The 17,728-nt window shown below is 59.0% G+C and overlaps 1 protein-coding gene across 6 annotated transcripts; it reads right to left on the bottom strand.

Annotated features, from left to right (window-relative positions):
* Positions 1-3,717: 3,717 nt before the first annotated feature.
* On the bottom strand, positions 3,718-17,620 carry ENO1 (enolase 1). 6 transcript variants are annotated; one of them, XM_070079340.1, is made up of 12 exons: positions 17,454-17,620; positions 14,821-14,914; positions 12,605-12,700; positions 11,619-11,677; positions 9,513-9,582; positions 9,278-9,411; positions 8,698-8,920; positions 6,923-7,120; positions 6,609-6,810; positions 5,632-5,740; positions 5,302-5,360; positions 3,718-4,098 (listed from the first exon to the last, which is right to left on the bottom strand). In XM_070079340.1, the coding sequence occupies exons 2-12, from the start codon at positions 14,903-14,905 to the stop codon at positions 4,029-4,031; spliced, it is 1,305 nt and encodes a 434-aa protein (XP_069935441.1). In that variant the 5' UTR covers positions 14,906-14,914; positions 17,454-17,620; the 3' UTR covers positions 3,718-4,028. The 6 variants fall into 6 exon arrangements, with proteins under 6 accessions (XP_069935441.1, XP_051714081.1, XP_051714079.1 ...); XM_051858121.2 differs by lacking the exon at positions 11,619-11,677 and adding an exon at positions 11,271-11,329 and having other exon boundaries at positions 17,454-17,599; XM_051858119.2 differs by lacking the exons at positions 11,619-11,677; positions 17,454-17,620 and adding exons at positions 11,271-11,329; positions 16,994-17,161.
* Positions 17,621-17,728: the final 108 nt, after the last annotated feature.

Raw genomic sequence — 17,728 nt, 5'->3', positions numbered from 1 at the left:
AAAATTTATAAAGTGCACTTCATGAAAATTAACATCGCTGTGTATCAAAAGACTCTGATAGGGGGCCAAGGCTGTGGTGTAGCGGATAACCTCCGCCTGCCGTGCCGGCATCCCATGTGGGCGCTGGTTTGAGACCCAGCTGCTCCACTTCCCATCCAGCTCTCTGCTGTGGCCTGGAAAAGCAGCAGCAGATGGCCCAAGTCCTTGGGCCCCTGCACCCGCGTGGGAGACCTGGGAGAAGCTCCTGGCTCCTGGCTTCGGATCAGCTCAGCTCTGGCCCTTGCAGCTCCTGGAGAGTGAACCAGAGGGTGGAAGACCTCCCCTATCTGTAACTTTGCCTTTCAAATAAATAATAAATTTTTTTTTTTTGACAGGCAGAGTGGACAGTGAGAGAGAGAGAGAGACAGAGAGAAAGGTCTTCCTTTGCCGTTGGTTCACCCTCCAATGGCCACACTGCGCTGATCCGATGGCAGGAGCCAGGTGCTTATCCTGGTCTCCCATGGGGTGCAGGGCCCAAGCACTTGGGCCATCCTCCACTGCACTCCCGGGCCACAGCAGAGAGCTGGCCTGGAAGAGGGGCAACTGGGACAGAATCCGGCGCCCTGACCGGGACTAGAACCCAGTGTGCCGGCGCCGCTAGGTGGAGGATTAGCCTATTGAGCCATGGCGCCGGCCCAATAATAAATCTTTTTTAAAAAATAGATTTATGTGTGCCCATTTAACTCTTTATACTTCTCTGTACTATTTTAAAATTAAGGGACAAAAATTTAAATGGCTTCAATGGCAACTTATATTGACTTGTTACTACCACTAAGATAAAAGCCTGCTTTCTCTCACATAGATTGCCGGGGTCGGATGCCCAGCTCCAGCCTCCAACACCAGCTTCCTAACGTAGGCCTGGGAGGCAGCAGGTGACGACTCAAGTAACTGGGTCCCTGCCACCCACTGGGAGTCCTGGAGTGTGTTCCTGGCTCCTGGCTTGGGCCCTGGCCCTGCCCAGCTGTTGTGGGCACCTGGGGACTGTCAGTGGATGGGAGCCGTTTGACTCTGCCGTTCAGGTAAATAATCTGGAACAAGCAAACAGGAGACAAGCACTTTGTCTCGCACAGCATCAGGGCCCCGGCGAAGCTCCTGCCGAAGCTCCTGCCGGCCCGGCCCCAGCGCAGCCTCGCGGGACCACGTGCCGGTGAGGAGGGAGCCTGAAGGTGGCTGTCATCAGAAGCGGTGGCTGTGCCCAGGCGACGACCGAGGGTTTTAATTGCTCCTGAATTAATGTGCTTACTTCTCACCCCTGGGGCGCCTGGGTTTAATTACTGTCTTAGGTCACATATGCAAATGAGTCTGCTCTCATTCCCCGTCCCAGGGGGCAGCAGCCCTGATTACCAGCCCTCCCCCTACCCCCAACTCTGCAGCAAACCCAGCAGGAAGCAGCCAGACTGGCACTGGCCAGTCTGCCTCCTGCCAGCGCTGGGCGACAGGAGGTGACGGGAGTCCTTGCCACCTCCAGGCACGGGGAGGCCACTGTCCCTGGCAGAGGAGCCCTGGAGACCCCGCACGCAGGAATCCCTGGGCTGCAAATGTTCACAGAAGAGGGAACTGGGAAGCCGCTGGCCCCGGGGTTCCAGAGGTCCAGACAGGTGGGCAGGTGAGGGAAGCAAGCAGGTTAAACCTCCAGCATGAGTTACCTTTTGGGAATCCAGGTCCAGTGCTGTCTGCTGGCCATTTTCCTACCTCATAGAACCCAGAAACGGACATTTCTAAGTGAAATGGGTTTTATAAAAGAATTTTGTCAACTAACTAGGAAACAAAACCACCACCACCATCACAGGTTGGCTGGGGCCGGGGGCAGGTCAAGGACCTTTCAGGAGGCCCACGGGTCTGTCACCTGGACACCTGTTACTGAACGTACCTCCAAGACGCTGACAACAAGGGGCAAGGCTTGGGAGTGGGAAGCGCCCAGGAGCCCAGGGAGAAGCACCAGGCCCTCCTGAGCAACCTGCCCATCAGCAGGACACCCCGCCCCCTCCCGCTGGGCCTCTCTTGCAGGTGGCACAAGGGTCTTCAGAAAGCTCAGGGGAAAGGCGTAGGACAGGCGGTACGCACGGATTTCTAATGTTCTGCACTAAAATAAACACCTTGTAACCCATTCCCAGGAACTCGCTCAAGTCCTCTACAGGTGCCTGTTTAGCTCACTTCCTGAGTGGGCGTCTCGGCTAACACAGTAATTGACTCACACGCAAGCACCCATGAGGTGGGTGGCACTGCTGTGCTGTCAGCTCCATTGCATCAGGAAAGCGAGCAGCCAGAATCGACACCAGCAGGCACAGCCGCGACCGGATCCTGCAGGGTAGCGTACCAGGCCCCCACGCTTGGAGGAGCCTGCGCTCGGCCCCTCCCCCAACACAGCTCTGGTGTCCCCGGGGGCCTGTCTCAGGGTGCTCCCCAGGCCTGCGCCCCCTTCCCTTTACCACAGGAGTCCACCCTGCCCAGGGTGAGGCCTGAGGCTTCCTGGCCAACCACAGAGCATCACCAAGGGACAGGACTTTAACATCAAGTGTGAAAATGGCCGTGCAAAGCCAGCTGGGGAGCACGGAAGTGCTCACAAGTAAACAAACACCTGCTCCTGCAGTTCCTCCACGCCAGGCCTCTCACAGTCTCATAAGAGGCTCTCTCGGAACAGGGCCCACAGGTCTGCAATCCTGCCCATCGGCACCAGGAAAGTTAGGCACAGAACTTTCCAGATCCTGGGCCTCGTGTGCCCAGGGCTTGCAGGGTAAGCCCCAACAGCAGGGCCAGCACCCCGGTGGTACACTCACTGTGTTGTCTGGTCTGTGAGGTTCTCCCCTACGTTAGAACTGTCCCCTCAAATGGAAGCGCTTTTACTGACAGCTGGGAAAAGCTGACATTAAAACAAACTTTAAGATTTACTAATATGAACTCGCTGCCTTGAAGTCTGAGTAAGCCTGATGCTAAACGCCCCAGTGAGACTGCAAGCCCTGTCCCGTGATTGACAGCCCTTCCAAACCAATCTTCAGACTGAGGTCTTTGAGTGGCCACGTGCATGGCCATAGGTGGAAGCAAGGCTTTGCTTGTCAGTGTTTCAGAGCAATCCTAGGCCGCAGCAGGGTGGGCGGGTGGGGGCCTCGGCTGTCAGCACAGCACCCCCCCAGACTAAGGTGTCCATCCTGGAGACCCCGGAGGCCTGGCACAATCAGCCAGGTCTTAGGAGCGGGGCTGAGGTTACCTCAAGAGAAGAAACCCACCCAAGGCCTGGAGACCCTCCCCTACTGCCCTCCAGGGGTTGGGCCCCCCAACCCCTAGAAGCTGGCTCTGAGCAAACAAGCCCTGCAGGCCAGGGCAAGGGGCGCAGGGACCTCCCCTTTGTTAACCCTTCTGCGACTTGCTCTCCGCAGGGACACACCATAGTCTACTTTGCCACACGCTCAAGGGACCAGCAGCCCCACACCGAGGCTGAGCTGTAAGGGGCTGTTCACCTGTATGTTGTCCCAAATGTCTGCCCCGACGTCTCCCAGCTCGGACTCACAGAGGACGTCGCTTCCCGAGGGACACCAGTGGTCCTCCCACCTTTGACCTCAACAGCCCTTCCCGAGACCCTATGTGAAAGTCCTCTGGACCCCTCTTGTTGGCTCTGGCCATGACCGAAGCCCACCCACTCCTGCCCTGCCCACAGCCCCGCCCACACACGGCACCGTCACAGTCACTGAGGCTCTTTATTCTGCACAGATGCTGCCTGTGGGGACCTCGGAGGTGACGGGAGGAGCACGCAGCTCCCGGGCTGGCGGGAAGCAGGTGAGGAACCACGACGTACTAGAGCTGGGTTCCCAACGGGGTCCAGCTGCTCGAGCTTGGCTTCTGCCCAAGTTCTAAGAAGCGGTGGCAGGAGAGGGGAGCTAACTACCGCAGGCCCCAGCGAGCACTGGTCGGGGGCCTGGCGCTGCCGGCACCAGCGTCGGGCAGGATCCCATCAGCCGGCTGGGGCTGACGGCTCAGGCTCTCTGGGCCACAGCTTACTTAGCCAGGGGGTTTCTGAAGTTCCTGCCAGCAAACTTGGCCTTGCTGCCCAGCTCCTCTTCAATTCTGGAAAGGGAAGAGAAGAGAAAGTCAGATCTCAGTGTGGTACAAGGCTGCCCCCTACAGGTGAGGCCCGGACCTCCAATTAGTCCAGCTTCTGAGACGCTGGAACAGCCCAGCACTCTGCTGCCCCCGCCCCTCCAGGCTGCTGGACTGTGAACAGCCCAACTTTTAAATATGCAATGACAGGAGCGCCCGGCTTCTACACAGTGCCGGGAGTAAACAGGGCACAGAGACAATGGGCGGAGTGCAGACTTGGTTCTGACCTTGCAGAGCGGCTACTGATCTCGGCTATGTTAAAACGAGACCTCCCCCAAAATACATTTACAGGTAAAATGACAAAATACCCAGAATCTGTTTTGAAACGTTCCGGCAAAAATATAAAGTGCGTGGCAAGCCTCATACCCGGGGGATGGGGAAGGAGTACTTCCTGTGGTCACCCTGCTGAGCGTGTCTGGAAGCTTCCAGGAGGAAGGGACAGGACACAAGAACTTAGGAAACGGGGCAGCGGGTTAACCTGCACTGCCAGCTGCTCCAGCTCCCTAATGCACTTGGGAAAGCAGTGAAAGATGGCCCGAGTACTGGGGCCCCTGCCGCCCACGTGGGAGACCTGGATGGAGCTCCAGCATGCTGGCTTCTGCCTGGCCCAACCCCAGCCCGTGCGGCCATCTGGGGAGTGAACCAGTGGATGGGCGATCTGTTTCACCCTCTCTGTAATTCTGCCTTTCAAATAAATAAATAAATAATAAGCCTTTAAAAACTGGTAAAACTTATATGAAGTGGATGTGTTCTTCCCCCGAGTCCACAAAAGCCACTAACACAGGGCAAGTCTTCCGGGTCTAGGGGCTTGCCCAGGACACGAGCAGCCAGGAAGGGGGAACCAGACGTCTGGCACGTTGCAGGCTGCCTCACCTCCCTAAGCCCTGGTGCCCTCATCCCAAGAAAGGATCAATGAGAATCAACAAATCCTCCGCTAGCTGTGAGGCTATGGCTGACCTGCTAAGGAGTCCTGTTCTCTCACCACAAGATGGCGGCACTGCACAGAGCGGCACCTCGGGCAGCTGCTGCCAGGAGCCCTGTAGTCCACCTGACTGCTGGGCCTTGGCTCGGCGCGCCACAGCCCGACCTGTGCCCACCCCAGAGCCGGGGGTTCCTGGCGGAGGGCAGTACCCCCAGTGGCTGCCCTACGTTATCGGGAACGCTGCATACCTGAGGAGCTGGTTGTACTTGGCCAAGCGCTCAGATCGGCAAGGTGCACCAGTCTTGATCTGGAAGGAGACAACAAAGGTCAGGCTAGTTGCAGTGGATGCGGGATCTACGTGACTATCGGGCAAGCAGAGGGCACCATGGCAGAGACGGGAGTTTGTTAAGGAGGCCCTGGGCCCTGGGAAGCAGGGAAAGCTGGGGCAACCGTCAAGCACAGTAGCTACACGCGGACACGAGGAGAAAGTCACAGACACGACTCCCACTCCTGAGAAGCGGCCCCCTCCCCACCGGGCCTTCCCAGGAAGCTGAGGACAGAGAGGAGCCACCCCTTACCTGCCCGGTGCACAGCCCCACCACCAGGTCAGCAATGAAGGTGTCCTCGGTCTCCCCAGAACGATGAGACACCATGACGCCCCAGCCGTTGGACTGGGCCAGCTTGCACCTGGAAGCAGAGACAACCCCAGGACATGACCTCATTTCCTGGCACCATGACCAAAGGCCTGGGCACAGCCGGAAGGGCTCCCTGGCCGTGGTTCCAACACTGGGCTCAGCCTCCTGCGGGCAGAGACGACTGACAGAACCCTCCTGGCACTCATCCACTGATTCCTCCATCAGATGTTCAGGCCATAAAGGAGCCAGGATCAGCCCACCACTCAACACCCTGGCCCTCATGTGACCACTGCCCTGGAGGGGCCGGCGCTGTGGTATAGCGGGTAAAGCTGCCACCTGCAGTGCTGGCATCCCATATGGGCACCGGTTCAACTCCCGGCTGCTCCACTTCTGATCCACCTCTCTATGGCCTGGGAAAGCAGTGCAAGTTGGCCCAAGTCCTCAGGCCCCTGCACCCGCATGGGAGACCCAGAAGGTGGTCCTGGGGCTATTGGCTTCCAATGGGCTCAGCTCCAGCTGTTACAGCCACTTGGAGAGTGAACCATTGGATAGAAGGCCTCTCTTTAACTATGCCTTTCAAATAATCTATCCTGGTTGTCCCTCTTCCAGTCCAGCTCTCTGCTGTGGCCCAGGAAGGCAGTGGAGGATGGCCCAAGTGCTTGGGCCCTGCATCCGCATGGGAGACCAGGAGGAAGCACCTGGCTCCTGGCTTTGGATTGGTGCAGTGCACTGGCCACAGCGCGCTGGCTGTAGCGGCCATTTGGGGAGGTGAACCAACGGAAGGAAGACCTTTCTCTCTGTCTCTCACTGTCTAACTCTGCCTGTCACAAAATAAAAAATAAAAGCTCCCTGGAGTTCCCACGCGAGGCAGCAGGAATCACAGCTCTAGCTGGGGGTCACCCCCTGGGGCAGACACTCACGCCTGCAGGGACTCGGTCACGGAGCCGATCTGGTTGACCTTGAGCAGGAGGCAGTTGCAGGACTTCTGGTCCACGGCCTTGGCAATCCGCTTGGGGTTGGTCACCGTGAGATCGTCCCCTACCACCTGGATGCCTGCGCTAGCCGTGAACTTCTGCCAAGCTTCCCAGTCATCCTGGTCAAAGGGGTCTTCGATGGACACCACTGGGGAAAGGAGACGCATCTCGTGAGAGCACGCCTGGTCCCCGGGCCTCGCCACGCCTCTCCCACAGCTGTGGACAGCGGCCGCAGGCGGGGGCTGCCACGGGGCACTCACCTGGGTAGTCCCTGACGAAGGACTTGTACAGGTCGGCCAGCTGGTCGGGGGTGATGTACCTGCTGGCATCATCAGGAGACTTGAAGTCCAGGTCATACTTGCCAGACCTGAAGAACTCAGAGGCGGCCACGTCCATGCCGATGACCACCTTGTCAGTGTAGCCAGCCTTCGCGATGGCGTTCTTCAGCAGCTCCAGGGCTGGGAAGAGACGGGGCGCGGGTGAACAGGCGGGTCGCTGCCTCTGGGCCCTGGTGCCCCAGAAAGTGGGAAAGTCAGCACTGACTCAGAGCGCAGCCTTTCTCACCGACCGGTGCTCCCAGATTTAGCGCCTGGAACAGCTGTGCCGGCCAAGATACAGTTACAGTGAGCGGCTGACATCAGCTGTCCTGAGGACAAGGTTTAAATAGAGCAAAGGCTGGGATTCCAGAGAGCCCTGGACAGTCAGCTCCACGCCCAGGCTGCACGGCCAGGAATGCAGGCCCGGGCCGCCGCGCTGGCGTCAGATGCATCAAACACCCGAGCTGCATGGCTACACCAGGGGCACGGCCACTCTGCCCGTCAACAACGGTGAGCAAGCAACCTGCTAGGATTGGGCCAAAAAGCAGGATAAGTAATTCCTTCCTTTTACTAGTTTGCCTTAAAAGCCATAGAAATATGCTCACAAACTTCTTATTCTTTAAATATATTTATATTCGACACATAAATAAGTATGTGTTTATGGGACGTGTTACCTTTCTAAAACAACTCAGCAGTGACTGATTCTTTTTTTTTTTTTTTTGACAGGCAGAGTGGACAGTGAGAGAGAGAGAGAGAGACAGAGAGAAAAGTCTTCCTTTGCCGCTGGTTCACCCTCCAATGGCCGCCGCACCGCGCTGATCCGATGGCAGGAGCCAGGTGCTTTTCCTGGTCTCCCATGGGGGTGCAGGGCCCAAGCACTTGGGCCATCCTCCACTGCACTCCCGGGCCACAGCAGAGAGCTGGCCCGGAAGAGGGGCAACCGGGACAGAATCCGGCGCCCTGACTGGGACTAGAACCCGGTGTGCCGATGCCGCAAGGCGGAGGATTAGCCTGTTGAGCCACGGCGCTGGCCATGTGACTGATTCTTGATCTAAGACACCTTCCACACAATCCTCACATTTAACCACGCTTCAGACCTCACAGCCAACCAAGAATGACTGCAGGCCGGCGCTGTGACACAGCAGGATAACGCCCTGGCCTGAAGCTCAGGCATCCCATATGGGCGCCGGTTCGACATCCGGCTGCTCTACTTCCTGTCCAGCTCTTTGCTATGGCCTGGGAAAGCAGTAGCAGATGGCCCAAGTGCTTGGGGCCCTGCACCCATGCGGGAGACCTGGAAGAAGCTCCTGGCTCCTGGCTCCAGATCAGCCCAACTCTGGCCATCACAGCCAATTGGGGAGTGAACCAGCGGATGGAAGACCTTCCTCTACCTCTCCTCTCTCTGTGTAACTCTGATTTGCAAATGTTTAAAAAAAAAAAAAAAAAAAAAAGGATGACTGGAGCTGAACGCATTACAACGGCTACCAATACCATCCCTGAACCAGGGGCCACTGCAGAGAACAGGAAAGGGGAGGAACCGACCGCCTGTCCAGCCAACAAGCCTCACTTGCAGCCATCAGGCCATTCAGGCATCAGACTGACAAGCCCCCACTGTGCCCCCAAGCCCTGTTTGCAGGGTCTCGAGCCCGTTCCCAGAGGCATGTTGGGGGGAGGGCAGTGCTCCCAGCCCGTCCCAGGCCATCTTCCCGCGCCTCCACCTTCTTTATTCTCCAGGATGTTGGGAGCAAATCCGCCTTCATCCCCCACGTTGGTGGCATCTTTCCCGTATTTCTCCTTGATGACATTCTTCAGGTTGTGGTAAACCTCAGCCCCGATGCGCATGGCTTCCCGGAAGCTGGCTGCGCCGATGGGCAGGATCATGAACTCCTGCATGGCCAGCTTGTTGCCGGCATGAGAGCCACCGTTGATGACGTTGAACGCCTAGGGAGGAGGAGCGCAGTGGCTTGGCAGCGGGTCCAAGTCCTGGCGAGCAGGCAGCCCCTCCCACCCAACACCGGTTCACAGCGGAGCCCAGGGCAGGGCCAGGGTGGCTGTGAAATGCTCGCTGGGTCCCCGAGAACTGCAGAATTTGCTATCAGGAGAGGCGTGTGCTACTGGCAGGTGACAAGGAATGCGCTGCCTTCGAACATAAAGGACCTGGGCAGGGTCACGCTGAGCAAAGGGCAGAGACCCAGAGCCTGCCTCGTCGCTGGGCTCGGAGTTAAGGCCGAGGCGGCTCCTGGGCCCCACGAGAGCCCCCACTTCCTGGCTTGCAAAGCCCCCCTCAGTCCTACTCACAGGGACTGGCAGGATGACTTCCGAGTTCCCAGCCAAGTCGGCGATGTGGCGGTACAGGGGCACCCCCTTCTCCACGGCACCAGCTTTGCAGACAGCAAGGGACACCCCCAGGATGGCGTTTGCACCAAACTTGGCTGTGACAGAACAAAGTCACACTGAGGCGCTTCCTGACAGCCAGCCCGACCTTCACCCCCAGTGCCACCACCTGCCGGCAAGACGCCCCTCGAGCCCTCACATTTGTTCTCTGTCCCGTCCATCTCGATCATCAGCTTGTCTATCTTCTCCTGCTCCACGACGTTCAGTTTCTGTAAGACAGGGAAGACGAGGCCTGGAGGGCAGGGTGCCACTGGCTGCAGGGCCCCCACCCCACGCCAGCTTGAAACTCTGCACTGCAAGGTCAAGGTCACTCTCACAGTTTGTTTTACAGGCAAGGGGGGGAGAACGGGAACCACAGATCCGCTGTCCTGTGCTCATCAGAGACAGCTTCCAGGCGGCAGTGACAGGAGTCCAGAGTCTCCGCACACACGGCTCGCTCCCGGGGCTGAGCCCCACCAAGGACGGCTTTGCAGCCAATCCCTCACCCTGCGCAGGGGGGCAAGTGGAGTTCCTGAAGGCCATCGAAGGTATCTGGTCAAAATAACTGCTTCAAGTGGATCAAGATTTTATTCAAAAGGCAGCAGGTTTAGTGACGTGCTGCAGTGGGTTAAAGCCACAGTCTGCAGTGCGGGCACCCCATATGGGTGCTGGTTTGAGTCCCAGCTGCTCCACTTCCGATCCAGCTCCCTGCTAATGGCTGGGAAGGCAGCAAAGGCTGGGCCAAGTCCCTGGAGCCCTGCAGGCACAGGGGAGACCCGGCCTAGCCCGACTGTGGCAATCTGGGGAGTGAACCAGCAGATGGAAGACCCCTGACTCGCCCTTCTTTCTGTAACTCTGCCTTTCAAATAAATAAATAAATCTTTTGAAAGGAAAAACAAAGTTACAGGGATAGAGATCTTCCACCTGCTGGTTCACTCCCTAAATGGTCACAACAGCTGGAGCTGAACCAGGCCAAAGCCAGGCACCAGGAGCTTCTCTCCAGGTCTCCCACATGATTGGTGAGGCCTGAGCACTTGGGGCGTCCTCCACTGCTTTCCCAGGTGCATTACTGGGGAGCTGGATCTGAAGTGGAGCAGTTGGGTCTTGAACTGGCAACCGTATGGGAAGCCAACATCACAGGCGGTGGGCTTTACCTGCTATGCCACAATGCCAGTCCCCAAATTGATTTGGGTACCGACTGACCTCCTGGTCAGGCTGAAGTGTGTTTCCCCCAAGGGAAAAAGATGCCCAGGGAAGCCCTGCTCGAATGTCAGTCATGCCACATGCGGGCATAAAGGACACAGAACAAGGTGTGCATGGAGGTGCCCAGAAGACTAGCACCACGGCGTGTGCAGGCAGAGCAGTAACAAGGAATGCTGCCTGGGGACCGGCTGGGCAGGGACCAATTACTGAGAAGCACAACAGCCAGCCCTGATGAGCAAGCTGGGACATGGACAATGAAGACAGCAGCGCTCAGTTCCCGCTGCGGCACAGGTGACTCTGCGACTGCTCCATCAGGCAGCACCACAGGGAGGGCGAAGACACCAACTGCTCGGCTCAGGCGGTCGGGTCGCAGGGCCCTGGCCTTGTCCTACTAGGGCAGCTCTACTCAACAGTCTGACTGCTGAGGTTTCAAGATTTTGTTGACTGAAAAAACAGTAGGAATCCAGCAGAGACTTCCAAAGGTCATGCAGAGTTAGCCACCGTGGACACTCCTGCCCCCACTGCTCCATGCCAGCTCCACGCGCTGGCAGGGGACACACAGGCTGTGGGCAGGTTAGCGTGACGCCATGCAGACAGGGACCCCAACCGGCTTCTGCAGCTCTCAGAGTAAGCTCTTCTGTGAAGAGGGAAGGCCCTGGGCCTGAGGGACGCTCTGGTGGCATCGATAGACATTAGTTATCAGGAGAGGTCCTACCTTGCTAACCAGGGCAGGCGCAATAGTTTTATTGATGTGCTCAACAGCCTTTGAGACACCTGGAAGGAACAATCAAATCAATTACTGACATTAATTCAGAAAAGGAGGCTTGAGCAGCATTGCTGGAGATCTACTGAGGCTGCTGTCCCAGAAGCCCACCAGAGCCCTGCCACGGGACCACTGCTTCAAAACCCCACCCCCGCCCCTGGAGGCTGAGCGCTCTTACCGAGGACCCCCAGGGGTTAGAGCCACACACAGAGCCCCGCTCAATTCCCCAGCTGGAGGTTAGTCTGCAAGACCATGCACTGGGATACCAGCTGCACAGACTCCAGGACTTCCGGTTGTTACCTGAGTGCACAGGGCTGGTGCCAGGAACTCATTAATATACTTAACGGGTCTGGAGACGCCTGCCCAGTCCAGATGGACAGAGAAGGAAAAAGAGAGACTCAGAAGAGAACAGGCTGTGAGGCACACAGAGTGAGAAAAGGCGAGGAAACAGGAGGGTGGGAGGGTGCTGGAGGGGCCGCAGCGCCGGCCTGGGTGCATGCTGGCTCCCGCCCTCGAGGCACGGCACCGCCCTGCTCCAGCGAGAGCAAGGTCCCCGCGGGCCCGCCGTGCACAAGCAGGCGCCGCCCGGCCTCTCCCCGGCGGCTGTGTTGGCCCTGCCCGGCAGCCATTTTAGACTTTCTCCCTACTTGCCTGAAACTGACCACCACAGGCGTGCTGCACTGACGCACTGGGGGCTCTCTGGAGGCCCAGGAACCCCTCCCAGGGGGCTAACACCACCCGCTGTGGAACACACGTGAGACGGCCTCACGTGCTTCCTGTGAATGGGCCACACGGCGCCATCTCCAGAACCGCGGAAGCTACGTCAACACAGACAGTCAGCACCCGAGGGGGCCTGCCACTTGGCAGCCCCTCTGTCGACCCCCAGCACAAACCTACCTACTCCCGGCAGCAGGCCACGAGCTGCCCCTCCCTAGGCCCTGTGGAGGGGGATGGTGGGCCGGACCCAGAGGCCCTGCTGGGCAAAGGGGAAGACCCCTGGGCACGAGCTGGCCTTAGTTAACGGGACCACTTCTCACCCTGGGCCCAATCACAGGCTGGAGAAGGCCGCAACAGCAGTGACCACTGGAACTCCCGGCCCTGGGCTTACAGGCTTTGGAGCCTCGGGATCTGTGCCCGCCGGGCCTGCTTTCCACGTGCTGGGGCGCCGTGAGTGACGGTGGGTCTACCACTACCCTGCGCGAGGCCGCCCCCAGGAGTATGCGGGTCATGCGGAAGGCCAGGAGCGGGGCTGGAAGCAGAGGCTGGGTTGTGGGTCCAGGCCTTACCCTTCCCCATGTAGCGAGTCTTGTCATTGTCCCGCAGCTCCAAGGCTTCGTAGATTCCAGTTGAAGCACCACTGGGCACAGCAGCTCGGAAAAGACCTAGATGAGGGGAAAACAGGAACAATTAACAATGCGGCGATGGGGGCTGACGCTGTGGCGCTATGTGGCACCGGTACCCCCTAAGTGCCGGTTCCAGTCCACTCCCTGCTAATGCATCTGGGAAACAGCAGACAGTGTCCCAGTCCTCAGCCCCTGCCACCCACATGGCAAACCCCGACAGAGTTCCAGGCTCCCGGTTTCACACTGGTCCAGCCCCAGCCCTTGTGGCCATGCAGACGTGAGATATGAGATCTCTGTCTCTCCACCTTTCAAAAATCTTACAAAAGAAGACACAGTGAAAATGGCAGCCCAGATCCCCTCCCACACACAGATGTCTCTGCGCCAGGAAACAGTGTGGTAATGGTCACGTTTCCGCGATTCTGCAATGCAGATCCTCCCACCAACTGCGGAACTTCCCTAGCTCAAGTCTCAGGTGCACACGGGCCCCCGGGGACCTCGCTGACAGACAGTCTCACGGCGGGGCTGGGGAGCCTGCAGCTGGCCCGGCAGCAGTGCCGGCAGAAGCAGAACCCAAGTCAGGGAGGGGGCTGGCGGTGCCCTCGGAGCTGCGCTCAACTAGAAAGGCAAAGCGGGAACTTCGTCAGCTCGAGAGGAGCCGCTGGTCATTTGCCTCGGTTTAGACAGCGATGACCACTAGTCTGGGGTCTCCGCCCCCAGGCAAACTGGCTGAGGGGGAACAGGAATAAAGACAACGGGTGCAGTGTTCACATCACTAGGACACGATCCTGCATCCAGAAACCAGACCCGTGCTGCAGCCCCGACACGGCCACCGCTGGACAAAGCGCGAGGCGGGGCGTCAAGACCTCCAGTTTGGGGAGAGGGCAGGCAGCCTCGGGAACCCACCAGCAGCTCTAGGGAATTTTCCATCTGAAAGGAGCTGGGCAGGGATGTGGCGGCAATGCACAGAGGGGAAGAACGTCCTCCTCCCGCTCTGCTGCAGGCTGACTCACGGTGACTCAGCCCGGCGAGCGCGGCTCGGCTCAGTGACTGCCAGAAGCCGCTTTCCCAGCCTCGCCCCAGCCTGTTCATGAAACAGCCGGGGAACTAACTGCTGGAAGTAACCACGGCTGAAAAGGCAGATTTTCTTCTTAAAAAAAGGAGGGGAAAGCCCTCATTCTGTGGTTTTTCACAGGGCACACTGCAGAGCCTTATGGCCAGGAAACATCAGAGCCCCGGACTTCCCCAGAACCCCAGGTCATAGCCCTGAATTCAAGAGCGCTACACGGCCACTGGCTCGCGCTCCCTCATCTCCTGCCTCACCCAGGAAGGATCCAGCCACACCACATCTGCCAATTCAGGCGTGGGCACGCCTTATCTCAGCCCCTCCCCCACAGGGCACAGGTTTTGTTTTAAATGCCAAGAATTTGTGAGACAAAGGCTCTGTCCTACAATCTCTCCTCCACATCACCGCCAGCCAGAAATCACAGCCTGTCAGCATGTGCAGAGCAGAAAGAAAAGTGTCTACAGCAAGAATTTTTCATGCCTAATACAGCGTAACAGAGAGGGAGGGAGAGAGAATCCTCCATGTACTCATGTACTGCCCAAATGCTTGCAGCACCAGGCTGGGGCAGGCCAGAAACCCCACACAGATCTCCTGGTGGGCGGCAGGGAGTGGCGGAGGCACTTGAGCCGGGTGCTGCCTTTCCCAGGCACATCAGCGGGACCCGGCTCACCAGCGGAGCAGCCTGAGCTCCATCGGGTAATCCAGCCGGGAGCGGCCATGGCAAGAGGAAGCTTAACCTGCTGCTCCACAGTGTCCATCCTCCGTCACTTTTAAACAAGTTTTTGTCTTATTTTTAAAGGTTCATTTAGTTATTTGAAAGGCAAAGAGATGGAGAGAGATCTTCTACCTGCTGGTTCATTCCCCAAATGACTGCAACAGCTAGGTCTGGTCTGGGTCGAAGCCAGGAGCCCGGAACTCCAACCAGGTCTCCTCGTGGGTGGCAGTAACCCATGCACTTTGGGGCCATCTTCCACTGCTTTCCCAGGTGCACTAGCAGGAAGCTGGACTGGAATTAGGCAACTGCCATGCTGGCACCCCACCCATGATTTGTGAGCAAATCTTCAAAATGGAGTGTGGAAACTGAGGCGGCACGTACCTTTGGAGGTGTAGAGATCAACCTCGACGGTGGGATTCCCGCGAGAGTCAAAGATCTCTCTGGCATGGACCTTGAGCACAGACATGGTGAATTTCTGCGGGGAAACACAGTTTTTATTTCCCATAAACCACTACACAGCATTTGCTCATTCACTCGAGGGTTCCTGGACCAGGCGGAATCTGCACTGGCCTGAATGCTGGCTGCAGGAAGGCAGCTTAGGGGCGGGAGGCCGGAGGCATCGCTCCATCCAACCCGGACTGGGCCCCGTCCTGGAGGCCTTCACTTCTATGGTTGAAGTCTTGCCTATGAGCAAAAGCCTGACAACGTGTGCCCCTCGGGGAAATCTGATCCAACTGGAGAATTAACACGTTGACGGCACGTACGGCCTGGAGTTGGAGGGCTGGCATGGAGTGAGGAGCACCAAGAGCAGGCAGGCCACAGGCAAACCATCTAGAACAAGGCCAAAGCGGGAGGCGAGGCGGTCTGGCTTCCAGCACAATGGGGCCCGATTCATCAAATGAGATCTGAGGGGCCTGGGTTGGCAGACACCCACTCAGAAGGGCTGAGGGATACTGAGCTCTTTGCGCGTTGATCTTTGCTACCACCACTTACTGGGCCTCTTCAATTCCAGTGTTTGGGTCTTTAGCAAGATAGGAGACGCCCATAATGACCTCTGAGCTGGGTATCTTTGAAAGGGTATTTTAGGGCCGGCGCCGCAGCTCACTAGGCTAATCCTCTGCCTTGCAGCGCCGGCACACTGGGTTCTAGTCCGGGTCGGGGCGCCGGATTCTGTCCCGGTTGCCCCTCTTCCAGGCCAGCTCTCTGCTGTGGCCAGGGAGTGCAGTGGAGGATGGCCCAGGTGCTTGGGCCCTGCACCCCATGGAGACCAGAAGTACCTGGCTCCCGCCATCAGATCAGTGCGGCGCGCTGGCCGCGCCGGCCATTGGAGGGTAAACCAATGGCAAATGGGAAGACCTTTCTCTCTCTGTCCACTCTGCCTGTCAAAAAATAAAAAAATAAAAAATAAAAAAAAGAAAGGGCATTTTACCTCAATTTAAAAAATGCAACTATGAAATGTTGTAATCTGCGCATGGAGGAAAGATCTATCTTTGAACACTAGGGTGCTTCAAGGGAAGATACCGCCTTAGCAAACACCTTAAAAAAATTTGTGGATTTGCAGCAACAAAGAACAAAACCAATTCTCAAAGAAAGCCCCTCCTTTTTTCTTCTCCAAATTGAGCAACTTGCAGAACTCAAGTGCAAGACAGGAACTGAGTTAGTGTGCAGACGCCATGATCTCCCGCCCCTCTGACACCTTCTCTGGAATGTTCCGAAGCAGCAAATGGCATCACTACTTTTAAGCTTCAAAATTAGAAACTGAAGCCACTTCTGTGCAACAACGGAGTTTTACTCCTCGGTCACGATAAAGGTATCCAAATTTTATCTAGTATGTTCCCAAGAAGGCAAATCTGTTTCAAACTCATTTTCTAGTTTTAAAATTTTAGGTAACTTTTAGTTTTAGCAAATTACGTATCTGGATAACTTCCGCGGCACCACGATGTCTGCAGATGCAAAACGCCCCGGTACCCCGCACGCCGGCCCTGCCTGCGCCGGACGCCGAATTATGAAAAGCAATTTATCTCTGGACACGAATACACCGTGCCTCATCGTCACATCGCGGAGAAACGCGACCCTGCAGGGGCTGGGCGCTGGGCTGGGGCCCGGCGCGGTGGAGGCCGGCCGAGGTCGCCCGCTGGCCCGGTCACCGCCGCCCCACGTGCCAGCGGCGGCGCGCAGGGCACGCGGAGGCCCCGGCGGTCGCCGGTGGGGGAGGGGACCCGCGGCCCCTTCCTCCATTTTAGGAGGGGCCGGCGCCCACAGGCCGCGCGGCGAGGCCCGCGTCTGTCCCGCAACCCCGCCACCCCCGCCGCCCCCAGGGGCCCGCGTGGGCCGCGCCCGGCTCTCCAAGTACCGTTACCTGGCTTCGCCTCCGAAGTCGCAGGCACTGCCTGGCGCCCCCGGGAGAGCCCGGCCCGAGCCCCCCGCCCAGCCTCCACGCCACGCGGCCCCCTCGGGGTCTGCGGGGCCGCCGACCCCCGCGCCACGGCCGGCGCCAGGAAGCCCAGTCCGCGCGGGCTCTGAAACCCCCGCAGGCCTGCCCCGGAACCCTGACCTGGCCGCCGGACCTTGTGGCTCAGGGAAGACGCAGAGGGTGCTGCAGACACCGACGAGAGCGTCCGGAGAGTGAGACCTGCGCGCCCCGAGTGCCCCGACCCAGTCTCCTCGCGGCCCGCCCCGACTTCCTGCCCAGCCCCGCGGGCCCGCCCACTTCCCGCCTCCCGGGCCCGCCCCCTCCGCGCCGCCTCGCCGTTGGCCGGGCGCGCCGTCACTCGGGCCCTCGCCTCCCGGGGAGGGGTGGGGCTGCTGCCGCAGCCACCGCGGCGGCGGAGGGGGTGACCGCCTGGGGGCGGGGGGTGGCGGGCCCGGGGGACCCCGACTGCCCATCGGCAGTGTCAGGGTGCGGGCGAGGCCCCTTCTGGGGACACTAGCCGGGAGCGGCCTGCGAAGCCGCCGGCCTGCGGCGGGGCGGGGACGGCGCGGCGGGCATGAGGGCTCGGGCCTCCGTCACGTACTGCGAGTCCCGCACGCACTCAGCGTCCCTCCGGCGCCGCACGTCCGGCCCACGTCCTCGGTGACGACCTCGGCTCCCCGCCCCGCCGCCAGGGCCCGGGAGACCCCGTCGGCGACGAGACGTTGGGTGCCCGCACGCCCGGGCCCTGCCGCCCGGGCCAGGCCGCCGCGTGCGCGCGCCCGCGCCGGACTCCCGCGTGCGTCCGGCCAAGGTGACCCTGGCCCCTTTGTCCTCGCTGCGGCGGGCGCGCGGGAGCCCGGGGCCGAGAGGAGTTGC

This window comes from Oryctolagus cuniculus, chromosome 7 (assembly GCF_964237555.1).
Source record: "Oryctolagus cuniculus chromosome 7, mOryCun1.1, whole genome shotgun sequence".
Lineage (NCBI taxonomy): Eukaryota > Metazoa > Chordata > Mammalia > Lagomorpha > Leporidae > Oryctolagus > Oryctolagus cuniculus.
Note: the sequence above shows the minus strand (reverse complement) of the source record. Positions and strands in the feature narration are given on the sequence as shown.

What these genes read in the sequence shown, in the direction of transcription:
- ENO1 (XM_070079340.1), bottom strand. Translation starts at nt 14,905, where the DNA reads ATGTCTGTGCTCAAGGTCCATGCCAGAGAGATCTTTGACTCTCGCGGG. An exon ending in GACTCGCTACATGGGGAAGG is followed by an intron (nt 11,678 to 12,604) that starts GTAAGGCCTGGA and finishes TGGACTGGGCAG; the next exon opens with GCGTCTCCAGACCCGTTAAG. An exon ending in CTTCGTCAGGGACTACCCAG is followed by an intron (nt 6,811 to 6,922) that starts GTGAGTGCCCCG and finishes TCCTTTCCCCAG; the next exon opens with TGGTGTCCATCGAAGACCCC.